General features: G+C 61.3%; 4 protein-coding genes across 4 annotated transcripts in view; 1 reads left to right on the top strand and 3 right to left on the bottom strand.

Annotated features, from left to right (window-relative positions):
- Window positions 1-2,258: 2,258 nt before the first annotated feature.
- On the bottom strand, window positions 2,259-3,944 carry SPRG_19130 (hypothetical protein; the record flags this gene model as incomplete). The annotated part of the gene is made up of 3 exons (XM_012339931.1): window positions 2,259-2,819; window positions 2,871-2,987; window positions 3,042-3,944. 3 exons carry the CDS (start codon window positions 3,942-3,944, stop codon window positions 2,259-2,261), a joined length of 1,581 nt encoding a protein of 526 aa, XP_012195321.1.
- Window positions 3,945-4,041: 97 nt separating this feature from the next.
- On the bottom strand, window positions 4,042-5,787 carry SPRG_19129 (hypothetical protein; the record flags this gene model as incomplete). The annotated part of the gene is made up of 9 exons (XM_012339930.1): window positions 4,042-4,191; window positions 4,240-4,377; window positions 4,433-4,643; window positions 4,700-4,955; window positions 5,002-5,139; window positions 5,191-5,287; window positions 5,336-5,434; window positions 5,484-5,585; window positions 5,632-5,787. 9 exons carry the CDS (start codon window positions 5,785-5,787, stop codon window positions 4,042-4,044), a joined length of 1,347 nt encoding a protein of 448 aa, XP_012195320.1.
- A 215-nt stretch (window positions 5,788-6,002) lies between these two features.
- On the top strand, window positions 6,003-9,836 carry SPRG_19128 (hypothetical protein; the record flags this gene model as incomplete). The annotated part of the gene is made up of 4 exons (XM_012339929.1): window positions 6,003-7,049; window positions 7,110-7,244; window positions 7,304-7,541; window positions 7,600-9,836. The coding sequence occupies 4 exons, from the start codon at window positions 6,003-6,005 to the stop codon at window positions 9,834-9,836; spliced, it is 3,657 nt and encodes a 1,218-aa protein (XP_012195319.1).
- Window positions 9,837-9,894: 58 nt separating this feature from the next.
- SPRG_19127 (CAMK protein kinase) overlaps window positions 9,895-11,633 on the bottom strand; it is a gene marked incomplete at both ends in the record, with an annotated part of 2,394 nt that continues 655 nt past the window's right edge. The window contains 6 exons of the mRNA XM_012339928.1: window positions 9,895-10,163; window positions 10,212-10,281; window positions 10,332-10,897; window positions 10,948-11,090; window positions 11,139-11,344; window positions 11,399-11,587. Of these exons, the coding sequence (XP_012195318.1) occupies window positions 9,895-10,163; window positions 10,212-10,281; window positions 10,332-10,897; window positions 10,948-11,090; window positions 11,139-11,344; window positions 11,399-11,587 (1,443 nt within the window). The remainder of the gene's footprint in view (window positions 10,164-10,211; window positions 10,282-10,331; window positions 10,898-10,947; window positions 11,091-11,138; window positions 11,345-11,398; window positions 11,588-11,633) is intronic.

The raw sequence follows: 11,633 nt of genomic DNA, 5'->3' as shown, positions 1-11,633 counted from the left end.
GCAAGGGAACCACCGCATATGCCCTGCCTTCGTACGAGAGCTAGTGCGCAAGAGAGATCGTTGTCTCTCGCTAGCTCCAAGGGGCCATCGTCGTCCTCAACTTGGTCGAGACGAGGTGTCTAAACCAATGGTGGTATTGCGAGTGGCGTGGGTGCCATCAGCGGCCGCGTCACTGCAGAGACTCGATTCGCTGGCCGCAGACGAGACCCGTGCGTTCTGTGGCCTCGTTCAACTGCAACGTGGGCGATGGTGTAGTATGTTTGCCGTGGGTTTTTAATCGCAGTGCAAAGGGTAGCGTATACAAACTACGAGTCGGCACCGCTTTGGACGCGATTAAAGTTGTCGTTAAAATCAAGACACCTTGCCCATCGACCTTCGTCGTCGTGCGCTGCCAATTGGTTTGCACTTTCCAACTTGCTTTGCCCCGACGACGACTCGATGGGGCGCAAGAAGAGCCAACGCAACAACCCCAAGAAGCGTGCGATTCCGGATGGCCGTTCGGAGAAGGGCCAGCCAACGCCGAACGGCCAGCAAAAACAGAAATCCGATTTTGCGATGTCAACGAGCCCGACGTCGACCAGCGCCCCGACGGCCTCCACGACCTCGTCGCCGCCCACTGCCTCGTCGCCGCCCACTGACGCCGCCATGTCGCCAGCCGCTGTCCCAGCCCCGGTGTTCAGCGTCATGGACGGTGTCATCACGCGCAAAGGCCTTGAGGCAGCTGCCAAAGTCTACCTCGCGCAAGATGAAGACGCGCCCGAGCTTCTCATTGCGAGCAATGTTCCTCTTGTGCACTGGCTTCAGCACGGCTTGGACAACCGCCTCTTCAACGTGTATTGGAGCTGCCGGTTTGAGGGCGACGCAGCAGACCCGACGACGCTGGCGTCCGTCTACATTGTCCGTGCGATTGGAGAGCCGCACCAGGGTGGAGTCGACGAGCTCAAGGAATTGATCACTCCTCAGAGAGGAAACCATTTGATGGTTCGTACGGGCTTCGACCTTAAGCTGCCTGGACAGACGCGAGTGCCCGACTTGGTGGTCTTCCAGCAGTTTCGCGACAGCCAGTGCACCGAGCCGTGCATGGTCGTGGAGCTTGAGCTCATGAACCGCAGCTTTCCGCGCTTGCTCGATTGGCTTCTCGGGTATTTCGCGCTCATCACGTCTCTTCGGACCGCGGTCGGCATCAAGATCTTTGGCCCGCAGGATGGCAACGCTCGTCACTTCGGTGCCGTCGTCGTCATGATTACCTGTATGGATGGCCATGCGCCGCGGCTCGTGTACGTGGCCAGCATCGGCACGGCGCCACTGACAGAGCAAGCTCTGATCGGCATCGTTGGCGTGATTGGACAAGACGCCGCGAATGCGATGCCACACTTTGAAGCCAACATTGCTCACGAGATCGCGCTGGGGCATCGCGAGTGGCAGCTCGATCTGGTCGCTCGCCCCGTGCTGCACATTACGATCGCAGATCTGCTTTACGAGGATACCCACAACCTCCTTGCGGGCGCGCCACCAACGACCGAGCGCCTCGAGATCGATCTGTACAAGGTCATCTCGAAAGTGCACGATGCCATGGGACCACACGATAATGGGATTCGTCCCGCTCGCTCGAGCGTGGTGGCGCCTGGGGCCTTGCCGGGGAGCTTGGCAGCGTCTTGGGCTGCGGCGCTCCGAGCGGCGGCGGCGCTCCGTGCGGCCGCGAATGAAGACCAAGGCGCAGAGGACGATCCTCCGATGGACGAACCAATGGAGTAGATTGGCAACAGCAGTTTTAACGACTCCGATCGAATCGAGTTTGTGTTTGCATGCGATCTTGATTGCCATGGATGTGCTTTTGGTTGTTGTTGCTTTAGTGGGTCCCATATATAAACACGAGTGGGTCCTCTGTTCACAGTGTAGTGGCGCCAGCCTTTCTTTTTTGGTTGTGGATTCGCGGTGGAGGGACGTGGTCTAGGCGGACGCAGACGGAAGCGCGGTACAAGGTGCCGGGCCGGCCACTCGTGTGGAGCAAGAAGCCAAACGAGGTCGCGTTACTCAGGTGGGCGCCTCCTCGTGACGGCAAGCGACCACGGACGTGGTAGATCTAAACGGATGACGCACTCGTTCCGGCCAAACATTGAACGAGACACTGGGCACGGGCCTGCGACGTTTGCTTGGTCCTGTAGTCGTGCTAAGTTGGACGAGGCAAGTCCACCTTGTCGCCGGAACGCGCCATTTCTCTCGACAAAGTAAAACACTGGTGTTATGAGAACACATGTCTACAGCTCGGTGCGGCCCGAGTCGAGGTCCATGACGGCGTTCGGGTTGGGGTGGTACGCTTCGGTCGCAATGGCCTTGCCGCCACCGGCCATCGTGAGCTTGTCCGACTGAATCGTGGTCGGCGCCGCCTGCGAGAGGTCGTCGACGACCTCATTCGAGTAGTTTTCCGTGACCATGTCCGTGAGGCCGAGCACTTCGTTGTCAAAGTCGGAGCGCGTGTAGCTCTCGGCCGTCATGTGCGGGTCTTCGTCCGCGTTGCCAAACGGCGAATAAATGAAGCTGTTGGCGAGCGGGTCTTCAATGATGAGCGTGAACGCCATGCCCGTCTTGAGCTCCTCGAGGCGCCCGAGCCACGTCGCGAGCCCGGACCGGCCGCCGTCGCTGTCGCCGACCGCGAACGGGTTGCCGGACGTGAGGTTGTCGCGGATCTTCTCCAGAAGGCCTTCAATCGTCGTGTACAAGCCGCCGAGCGACCCGGGCATCATTTCAAGGTCCAGTTCAGGAATTTGAACCGACGCCGAGTCGCTCTTGAGGATATCGCGGTCCATAAAGCTCGAGTCCTGTAAAAACGCATAAGATTGATTTCCGACAGCCGCAAGGTGGAGACGTACGTTGGCAGGCACGCGAAGCACGATGCGCTCGCCAAACGGCGGGATCGCACCGCCGGCCTTGACCTCGTTCGTCTTGAAGCCGCAGTGCTCGCAGTTGAACGCCATGATGATGACTTCCTACACATCGCAGCATGGGACTGTCGCGGTATCCACAGAAGACGAAAGGCGCACCTTGAAGTGCGGGATGTCGGTGACGCACATGAGCGACTCGCCGTCCTTGTAGCACGCATGGCACTGCGTCGGGAACCGGATCGCTTCGTGGTTCTTGATGCCGCTGCTCGAGGCCACAAGCGAGTCAAGGCCTTCGTTGCGCGGCGGCACCACCTTGGGCACGTTGGACGGCGTGTCGTGGGCGTGCGACTGGTCGGGCTGGAGGCCGCACTCGAGGTCCTGCGCTTCCGAGCGGAAGAAGTGCGACACGGTGAGCTGCGGGTCGGCGTTGGGCGCGCAGAGGTTTTCAATGTGCGAGTTGCCCGCGGGGTCGGTGACGACGACCGTGAATGGCAGCGTGATGCCGGCTGCCATCAACGCGAGGTTGGCAAGAAACTCATCAATCTTGGCGGTCGTCGCCGGGTCAATGAGGCGGCGCTCTTCCTGGTTGGCGCGGAGGCCCTCAATCGACTTGGAGATGAGGCCTTCGATTGTGTTGATCGTGCCCTGCTGCGTCTTGGCCGGCACTTCAAAGTCGATTTCGGGAAAGTAGACCGACGCCGTGTCCGACTTGATGAGCTGGCGGTTGAGATCTTCGCGGTTCTCGACCAGGAGCTCCATGCGGACGCCCTTCTCCTGGATCGAGCCGCCGAATTGAATCTCGCTGTTCTTAAACCCGCAGTGCTCGCACTCGAACGACATCAAAATGACTTCGCGAAAGTACGGAATGCGCGTGAGGAGGAGCTTGGTCATGCCATTGTCGTAGCAGTTGATGCAGAGGCTTTCGATCTCCGTCACGTTCGGGATCTCGTCGTTGATGTCCGTGAAGAGCGAGTCGCTGTTGCCGTTTTCAATGTCCAAGTGCACGCGCTCGTCCGTGTTGACGGTCGTGCCACCGAGCACTTGCGGAGCCTTGGCCGACATTGCTGTTGAAAAATGGACCGACCCAAGCCAATCGCAAAATCCGCCGCTTTTGATTGGCTTATTTCAACTGGATCGCGACTCGTGATTGGTCCATGTTCTAGAAAAGACGGCCTTCGGTCGATTTCCGATTTTTTTTCGCCAGCGCCACGACCGCGAGGTTGTTGGACGCGCGCATGCGATCCTCGTCGCCAGCGTCGAGCTGCTGCTGCAGAATGGACCGCACCTCCTTGAACGCCGTCTCGGCCTTCTACCGAGACCCGTGAGAGGAGGCGAGGCGCCGGGCAACGATGGCTACCTCGAAGGCGCCCTGCAGGAAATAGCCGCGGCCGAGACCTTCGACCGCATGGGCGACCGCCGGATGCTGTCGACCGTGCTTGGCGGACGTAGCTTCGATCACATGCGTGTAGAGCGTATACGCCTCGTCAAATCGTTTCTAGACGATGGATACGACGATGTCATGACGCTCGGGGACAAGGGCGACGAGGGACCTGGGCGAGATACGTGGCCGCAACGGCTTGTTGGAGGCGGAGGACCTTCTCGTGGTTGCTCCCGTACGTCGCTGCGTAGATGGCGAGAAGGTCGTGGAGGCACGCGTCGGCGAGTGCGTGCTGCGTCGACGACTGCAAGCAGAGACAGAGGTTCTCCAAGCACGTGACTTCGTCCATATTGGTGTGTGTGCGCCGGCTCTGCCCTGCCTTGCTAGTATGTACAATATGTCCAATCAATAAAAGAACATGAATGGCTCGCCGACGCACGCTCGAATCACAGGCAGCGCGCGGTGGAGGAGCGTGACGGCCTCTTCGATGTAGGCTGCTTTGGGTGGCACGGCGAGCTGCTGCACATGGTACAAGAGCTCGGCGAGGTTGTTGCGCAGGACGGCTGTTTCCAAATGGTCGTCGCCGTAGTGGAGCTCGCTGATGGCAACGGCGCGGCGCAACGAGGTCATGGCGTCGGCCTCTCGCAAGTGGTCTCGGTAGAGCGACGCGAGCTTGGTGAGCGTCGCAATGATGCCTGTACATCGTTCTTCGTACCACGCGCGACTTCAAGGAGACGGTACCGGGGTGTTCACAGCCCAATGTGGCTTCTTTGGATTGGAGCGCGCGTCGTTCAAGAAAGATCATCTCAGGCTCGGCCAAAAGGGCGATGTCGTCAGCGGTTTTGAACGCGGCAATGCGTTGTGCCTTGGCCTCCCGTTCTAGCCACAACGTGCTACGCATGTTTTCGTGAGTTGGTTGAGCGAGTTTACCTTGCATGCTCAGCTCGATGGGGCGCCACGACTGGAGCAGCTTGCGAATGTCGGCGTGGTCCATCGCTGTCGCCATGTCCAGCGCGGTCGCCTTCTCCTATTTGACTCTCCGTTGTAGAGTGCTGACAACATGTATAGAGGGTACGTGGTTGGGACACAGCGTGTCGGCGCCACCTTCTAGAAGCAACATTGCGCACTCAAAGCTGCCATACCCCGCGCACAAATGCAGCGGCGAGTTGCCATTCTAAACGCATCGCATCGATTGCAAGCAGTGACGAGGTCGTAGTGTAGACCTTGTCCTGTGCATCAGGGTTGGCGTGGTGCTCGAGGAGCACCTGAATGACGTCCGCGTGGGCGTGCCGCGCTGCGTAGTGCAGCGCTGTCCATTGCATGTGCTATTACGAACACCATGATGGCGTGACCTTCATGATCCTATCGTACCGGCTCGGCCACGTTGACGTGCACGCGGCCCTTCTCGAGGAGACAGCGCACGCGGTCGGTCTTGCCATGCTCGGCCGCATACCAGATCGTCCAAATGTCTTGCTTGGTGGCCTCGAGGATCGCGCGCCGGTCCTTGGCCCGCGCCAGTTTGCCCATGTTGCCAGTTTGCACTTTCCTGAAACGCCAAATCGGTTTTGCATGACATTCCTGTGCATTTTTAAGCAAAATGGTACGCTAACCCGATAAATCGCATAGTTAGCTTATAGCTTATTGATGCATATCTGGCTGCCTCGGTCGTGGTCTCGGCGAATCTTGCGGCATCCGGCGACCATCCGGATACGTGGCCCCGTTGACACTTGCAACAATCAGCGATGGCAACGAGCAGCGTCTTCCTCGAACGCCGGTTCCTCGAGAAGAGCCGACGCAAGAAGCCCGGCAACGTCAAGGTCGCCGAGACGTACCTGCGTAACGACGTCCACTGCGCGCTGGCGCCATGCCGCGTGTGCCAGCGCGCCGAGCTGCTCCCACCGGCCGCGGTCGTGCGGGCCGCCGCGCCGTACATCCTCGTGCCGGACACGACGGCCTTGGCCATGTACCTGGACCTGCTCGAGCACGAGGCTTTCGGCGCCAACCAGCTTCTCTTGCTGCAGACGGTGCTGGAGCGGACGCTAGACGTGGCGTCGTCGCGTGAGGTCGGCCGCATCGAGGCGTGGCTCGACGAGACGTCCGAGAAGGCGCAGCTGCACACGGTCGGGTACTTTCCCAACCGCCACGTCGCACAGACCTTTGTGCCCACGCGCGTGCACGCGACGAGCGGCTACGTCGACCAAGAGAGCTTTGCGGAGCGCGATCGCCGCGCGATTCTGCGCACGATGCAGTGGTACCTAGCGCACTCGATGAGCGCCTCGTTTCTCGTCTTGTCCGAGGACCCTGCGCTCACGTCGGCGCTCACCTCGCTGAATGCGCCGCGACTGCGCGTGCTCTCGTGCCGCGACTACATGGAGGCGCATTGCCCGTCCTCGGAGCTGCGGGCCCTCGCGTCCGAGCTCGCGCTGGCGTTCGAGAGCCGGCGCGGCAACAAGGCGAGCGAAGGCGCGTCGTACACCGACCTTGCGACGCTCCCGGCGGCCGCCTACCACGTCGGTCGGCTCCGCGTGAGCGCGCACCACCCGCTCGAAGCGTTTGTCAAGACGAAAGCAGGCGACGAGCTCTTTGTCTACGGCCGCGACGCCATGAACCGCGCCGTCCACGGGGACCTCGTGGCCGTTCAGCTGCTGCCCGAAGCCGACTGGCTCCAGCCCGAGTCCAAGACGACGCTCGTGCATGTGGCCACCGACGATGTCAAGCGTCTCGCGCCGGCGGGCCGCGGCGTCCCGACCGCCCGGGTCATCAACGTCACGGAGCGCTCGTCGCAGCTGGTCACATCTTCTCCTGCTGGTCATGACACGTTTATATTAATGGTGGACGATGCGATCTAGATCGTTGCGACCATCCTGTCCAACACGGTGGTGGCCGGTGACGACTATGTCATCGCCGTGCCCATGGACTTGCGGTACCCCAAAGTGCGTCTCCGCACGCTCAATGCGTCCGAGCTGGTGGACCACCGTCTCACGGTACGACGACGCGTGCACGCACGGCAATCCTGCGATCGTCCAACGATGCGCTCCACTAGATTGCCATCGACGACTGGCCGCTCGACTCTTTCTACCCGTCGGGCCACTATGTCCAGATCCTCGGGCCCGTGGGCGACCTCGAAACCGAGATTCGCGCGCTCCTCGTGCAGCACGCAACGCACGCGACGAAGTTCAGCGAGCGGTCACTCGCCTGTTTGCCCGACGTCTCGGACGTTGACTGGGACGCCGTCGCCATCTGCGACACCTCCAAGCGGCCCAAGGTGCCCCTCACGCGTGGTAGAACCCTCGTCTCGTCTCCGGCAGAAGTCCAACCTTTTTGTTGTTGCTGCTATAGAGTGGACGATTCCAAGCGCAGAAGTCGCGTCCCGGCGGGACTTGCGGCAGACGCACCGCGTCTTGAGCGTCGATCCGCCGGGCTGTCAGGACATTGACGACGCCATGTCGGTCCGGAAACTGCCCAACGGACACTACGAGCTCGGCGTGCACATTGCGGACGTGGGCCACTTTGTTCCGTTCGACTCGGCGCTCGACAAGGATGCCCGACACCGCGCGACGACCGTCTACCTCGTCGACCGACGCTTCGACATGTTGCCCGTGCTCCTCAGCGGCGACCTCTGCTCGCTCCACGGACAAACCGACCGGCTTGCGTTTAGCGTCTTCTGGGAGCTCGACGCCGACCTCCGCATTCTACCCCACCGCACGACCTTTGCCAAGACGATTGTGCACAATGTCGCCGCCATGACGTACGGCCAAGCCGATCGGCTGCTCTCGGACTTGCCTGCCAACGACCCGCTCGACACGAAAGTGGTCGGCGAAGGCACGGCGGGGCGGCCAATTGCGTCCCATCTGCAGCCGATGCTGCGGGACGATCTCAAATTGTTGCGTGCCATTGGTCGCCGCCTCTATGCGCAGCGCGCGGCGACCGGCGCGGTCGACTTGACGCAAAGTGGCGAGCTCAAGTTTATGATCACGGGCGAGTTTGACTGGCGCGTCGAAATCAAGGAGAGCCTCGAGATCCACGGCACGATCGCCGAGCTCATGATCCTCGCCAACGCCACGGTCGCGACGCGGCTCGTCGACTGCTTTCCCAAGACGGCGTTGGTCCGTCGCCACGTGCCGCCGTCGGGCGACCGCTTCAAGTCGCTTCTCGCGCTCGCGGCAACGCAGCAGCTGTCCTTGGACACGACGAGCAACATGACACTGCAGGCGTCCCTCGATGCGGTCGCGACGAGTGTCGATGCCGATACCCTCGCGCTCCTCAAGTCGATGGCGACGCGCGCCATGTCGGAAGCCGAGTACATTGTCGCGTCCGAAGCCGTCGGCGGCTTTGCCCACTACGGCCTCGGTCTCTCGCACTATACGCACTTTACGTCGCCGATTCGCCGGTACGCCGACCTCGTCGTGCACCGGCAGCTGCTCGCGACCTTGGCACCGACGACGACGACGGCCGTGGCGACCAAACCGGTGCGGGCCGTTGCGTCACTGGTCCTGCCCGCGTCCTTGACGCCGTCCGTTCTGGACTCTAAATACGTGGCGCCGGCACCGCTGCTGCCTCCGACGCCCGTGACGCCAAGCATGGCACGGACCGAGACGATGACACTGACGGACCCGATGGCGACGACCGACTTGGTGCCGCAGAGCCAGCACATGAACGTGCAGAACCGCAACGCGAAGAACGTGGCGCGCGCGTGCGAAGAACTCTTCCTCGCGCTCTACTTTCAGTCGCACTCGACGACCGTGAACGCGGTCGTGACGCACCTCAAGCAGAACGGCCTCCTCGTCTTCATCCCGCAGTTTGACGTGCGCGGGCCCGTGTACCTCAAGGACCGCGACGGCGCCGTGCACGTGCATGCGTCCATGGTCCCGCCCCACGGCACGCTGCCGGCGCGGCCCGGTTTCGACCCGTCGGCGCGCGAACTTCCATGCGCGACTTTGCGTCTTGTCGAAGACACGTCGCTGGTAGTGCAGTGGCGCGGCCGTGACGTCGTGACGTTCACGCCGCTCATGGAGATCCAAGTCACCGTCACGTGTGATTTCACGTCGGCGTCGGCGCGGCTGCCGGCGCTGCGGCTCTCGCTCGCCTCGGCGACCGCCGCGTCCTCGCGCTCGACACGCGATGTGGTCGCCGAGGCGGTCGCGGCCTTGCAACCGACGCCGACCCTCGGCTCGGAAGCGACGGCCACCGAGGTCTCGGCGCGACTGGACAAGCTGCGCGTCTCGTTCCGTGTGAGCTTGTACGACGCTCTGTCGACCGTTCCCACGATCGCGCCGAAAGCCAAGACAACGACGACGACCAAGAAGGGCACCAAGGACAAGAAGGCGCCGGGCCGCGTCATCTTTAACGGGTTTGAGCCGCCGGTGCCGAAGAAGTTCAACAAACTGCTCACGGCCCACTACGAAGGGCGCAGCGCCGAGCTCGAGGCGGCGATGAACATTGAGCGGGGCGCGATCGTCGATGTGAGCGCCAACAGCGCCAAGCGCTACGAGATGGAAGCTGTCCGGCGCATGGAAAAGCTGCAATCCGAGAAGCGCCACGACCGCATCAACAGCCGCAAAAAGGCCAATCACTAGCCATCTAGTATCAAGTTGATACATGGATAATATCAAATCAAGTCGTGTTATCAAGCGCTTAGAGTTCCGTCGACGCAGAGTTGGCCGGCGACTTGGGCGCGGCGACCGCGCTAAAGCCTTGGGGACCGACGTCGCCACGCGGCGTGAGGTCCTCGCCGAGCCCGCGCTTCTGCATCATCGAGACAAACTCCTCAAAGCTGATCTGGCCGTCGCCGTTCGAGTCGATCTCGCTCATGACCTCTTGCGCGTGCTCTTCGCTGCCCATGAAGCGAATCAAATCGTCCTTGGTGATCATGCCCTGCTTCTTCGTGTCAAAGTAGTTGAACGCTATAGGCCATCATCAATCTCACCACTTCAAGTCCCGCGTCGACGTACCGTTGACAAGGTATTCTTCCTTGTTGAAATCGTTGCGCTTCATGGTCGCGGCCAGAAATTCATTGTAGTCCTAGACAAGGCATACCGTTGGCCATGGCTTCATAGAGACATTGTACGTACGAGGTTGCCGTCGCCGTCAATGTCGAGGCCCTGGAGCAGCTGGAGCACTTCGCTCTCGAGCATACCGTGGCCCATGTCGCGCACGGCCGCGCCGAGCTCTTGCATGGTGATGACGCCGTTGCCGTCGGCGTCGATCATCGCAAACGTCTTCTTGAGCTCGTTGATCTCGGCGCCCGTCATCTGGTCGGCAATCACGGCCAGCGCGACCTTCTTGAGCTTGTTGTGGCCCTGGAAGCGCTTCAAGCTCGTCATGATGTTGGTGTTGAGCGACCGCTCGACCGCCGGCGCCGCGCCCATGAGCCACGGGTGCTGCAGGGCCTGCTCGGCCGTGAGGCGCTTGGACGCGTTGAGCAGCAAGAGGTGGTCGATGAGGTCCTTGGCCTCCTTGGAGACACCAGCCCACTCGGGCGTGTCGTACGAGTACTTGCCCGAGCGCACGGACGCAAAGATCTCGGGGTCGCTGTCGCCGTAGAACGGAGGGTACCCGCAGAGCAAGATGTACGTGATGACACCAATGCTCCAGAGATCGCACGACTTGTCGTAGTGGCGGCCAAGCACCTCGGGCGCTGCATCGCGCAGGTTAGCCACAAGCGCATGAAAGAGAGAAAGGATGTACCAATGTAGTACGGCGTGCCGACACGCGTCGTCATGTACGCGTCGCCGCCCGCCGCGTCCATGCGCGAGAGGCCAAAGTCGATGACCTTGAGCTCCGCGCTCTCTTCTTTCGTCTCGAACAAGAAGTTTTCGGGCTTGAGATCACTACGCCAACACCATGAGATGACGAAGGGTACGAAGGATGTTGTGTACCGATGGCAGATGTCGCGGTCGTGGCAGTGCTTGACCGCATCGAGGATCTTGCGCACGAGCTTGGCCGCGTCGGCCTCGGTATAGTGACCGCGCGAGATGATGCGGTCAAAGAGCTCGCCGCCCGTGCAGAGCTCCGTGACGAGGTGCAAGTGGCGCGCGTCCTCAAAGACATCGAAGAGCTTGATGATGTTGGGGTGGCTGACCGACTAGATGATAGACACGCGATATGAGCATCGCCAAGAGTAGAGTCTGGCGTATACGCGAAGGATCTCGATTTCGCGCTTCAACGTCTCGGGGCGGCTGACCTTGACCTTGGGGATCGTCTTGATCGCGACGCGCGCGCCCGTGACCTTGTGCGTACCCACGCGGACCGTGCCGTAGTGGCCATGGCCCAACTCCTTCTTCTCGACGTTGTAGACGGAAAAGACATCGCCGAGATGGCCCGTGATCTAGCGAGGCCCGTGTCAACTATGCATCCTAGCATGGCACGTTACG

This window comes from Saprolegnia parasitica, assembly GCF_000151545.1.
Source record: "Saprolegnia parasitica CBS 223.65 unplaced genomic scaffold supercont2.3, whole genome shotgun sequence".
NCBI lineage: Eukaryota > Oomycota > Saprolegniomycetes > Saprolegniales > Saprolegniaceae > Saprolegnia > Saprolegnia parasitica.
The sequence above is the reverse complement of the archived record's forward strand: the minus strand, read 5'-3'. Positions and strand labels throughout refer to the sequence as shown.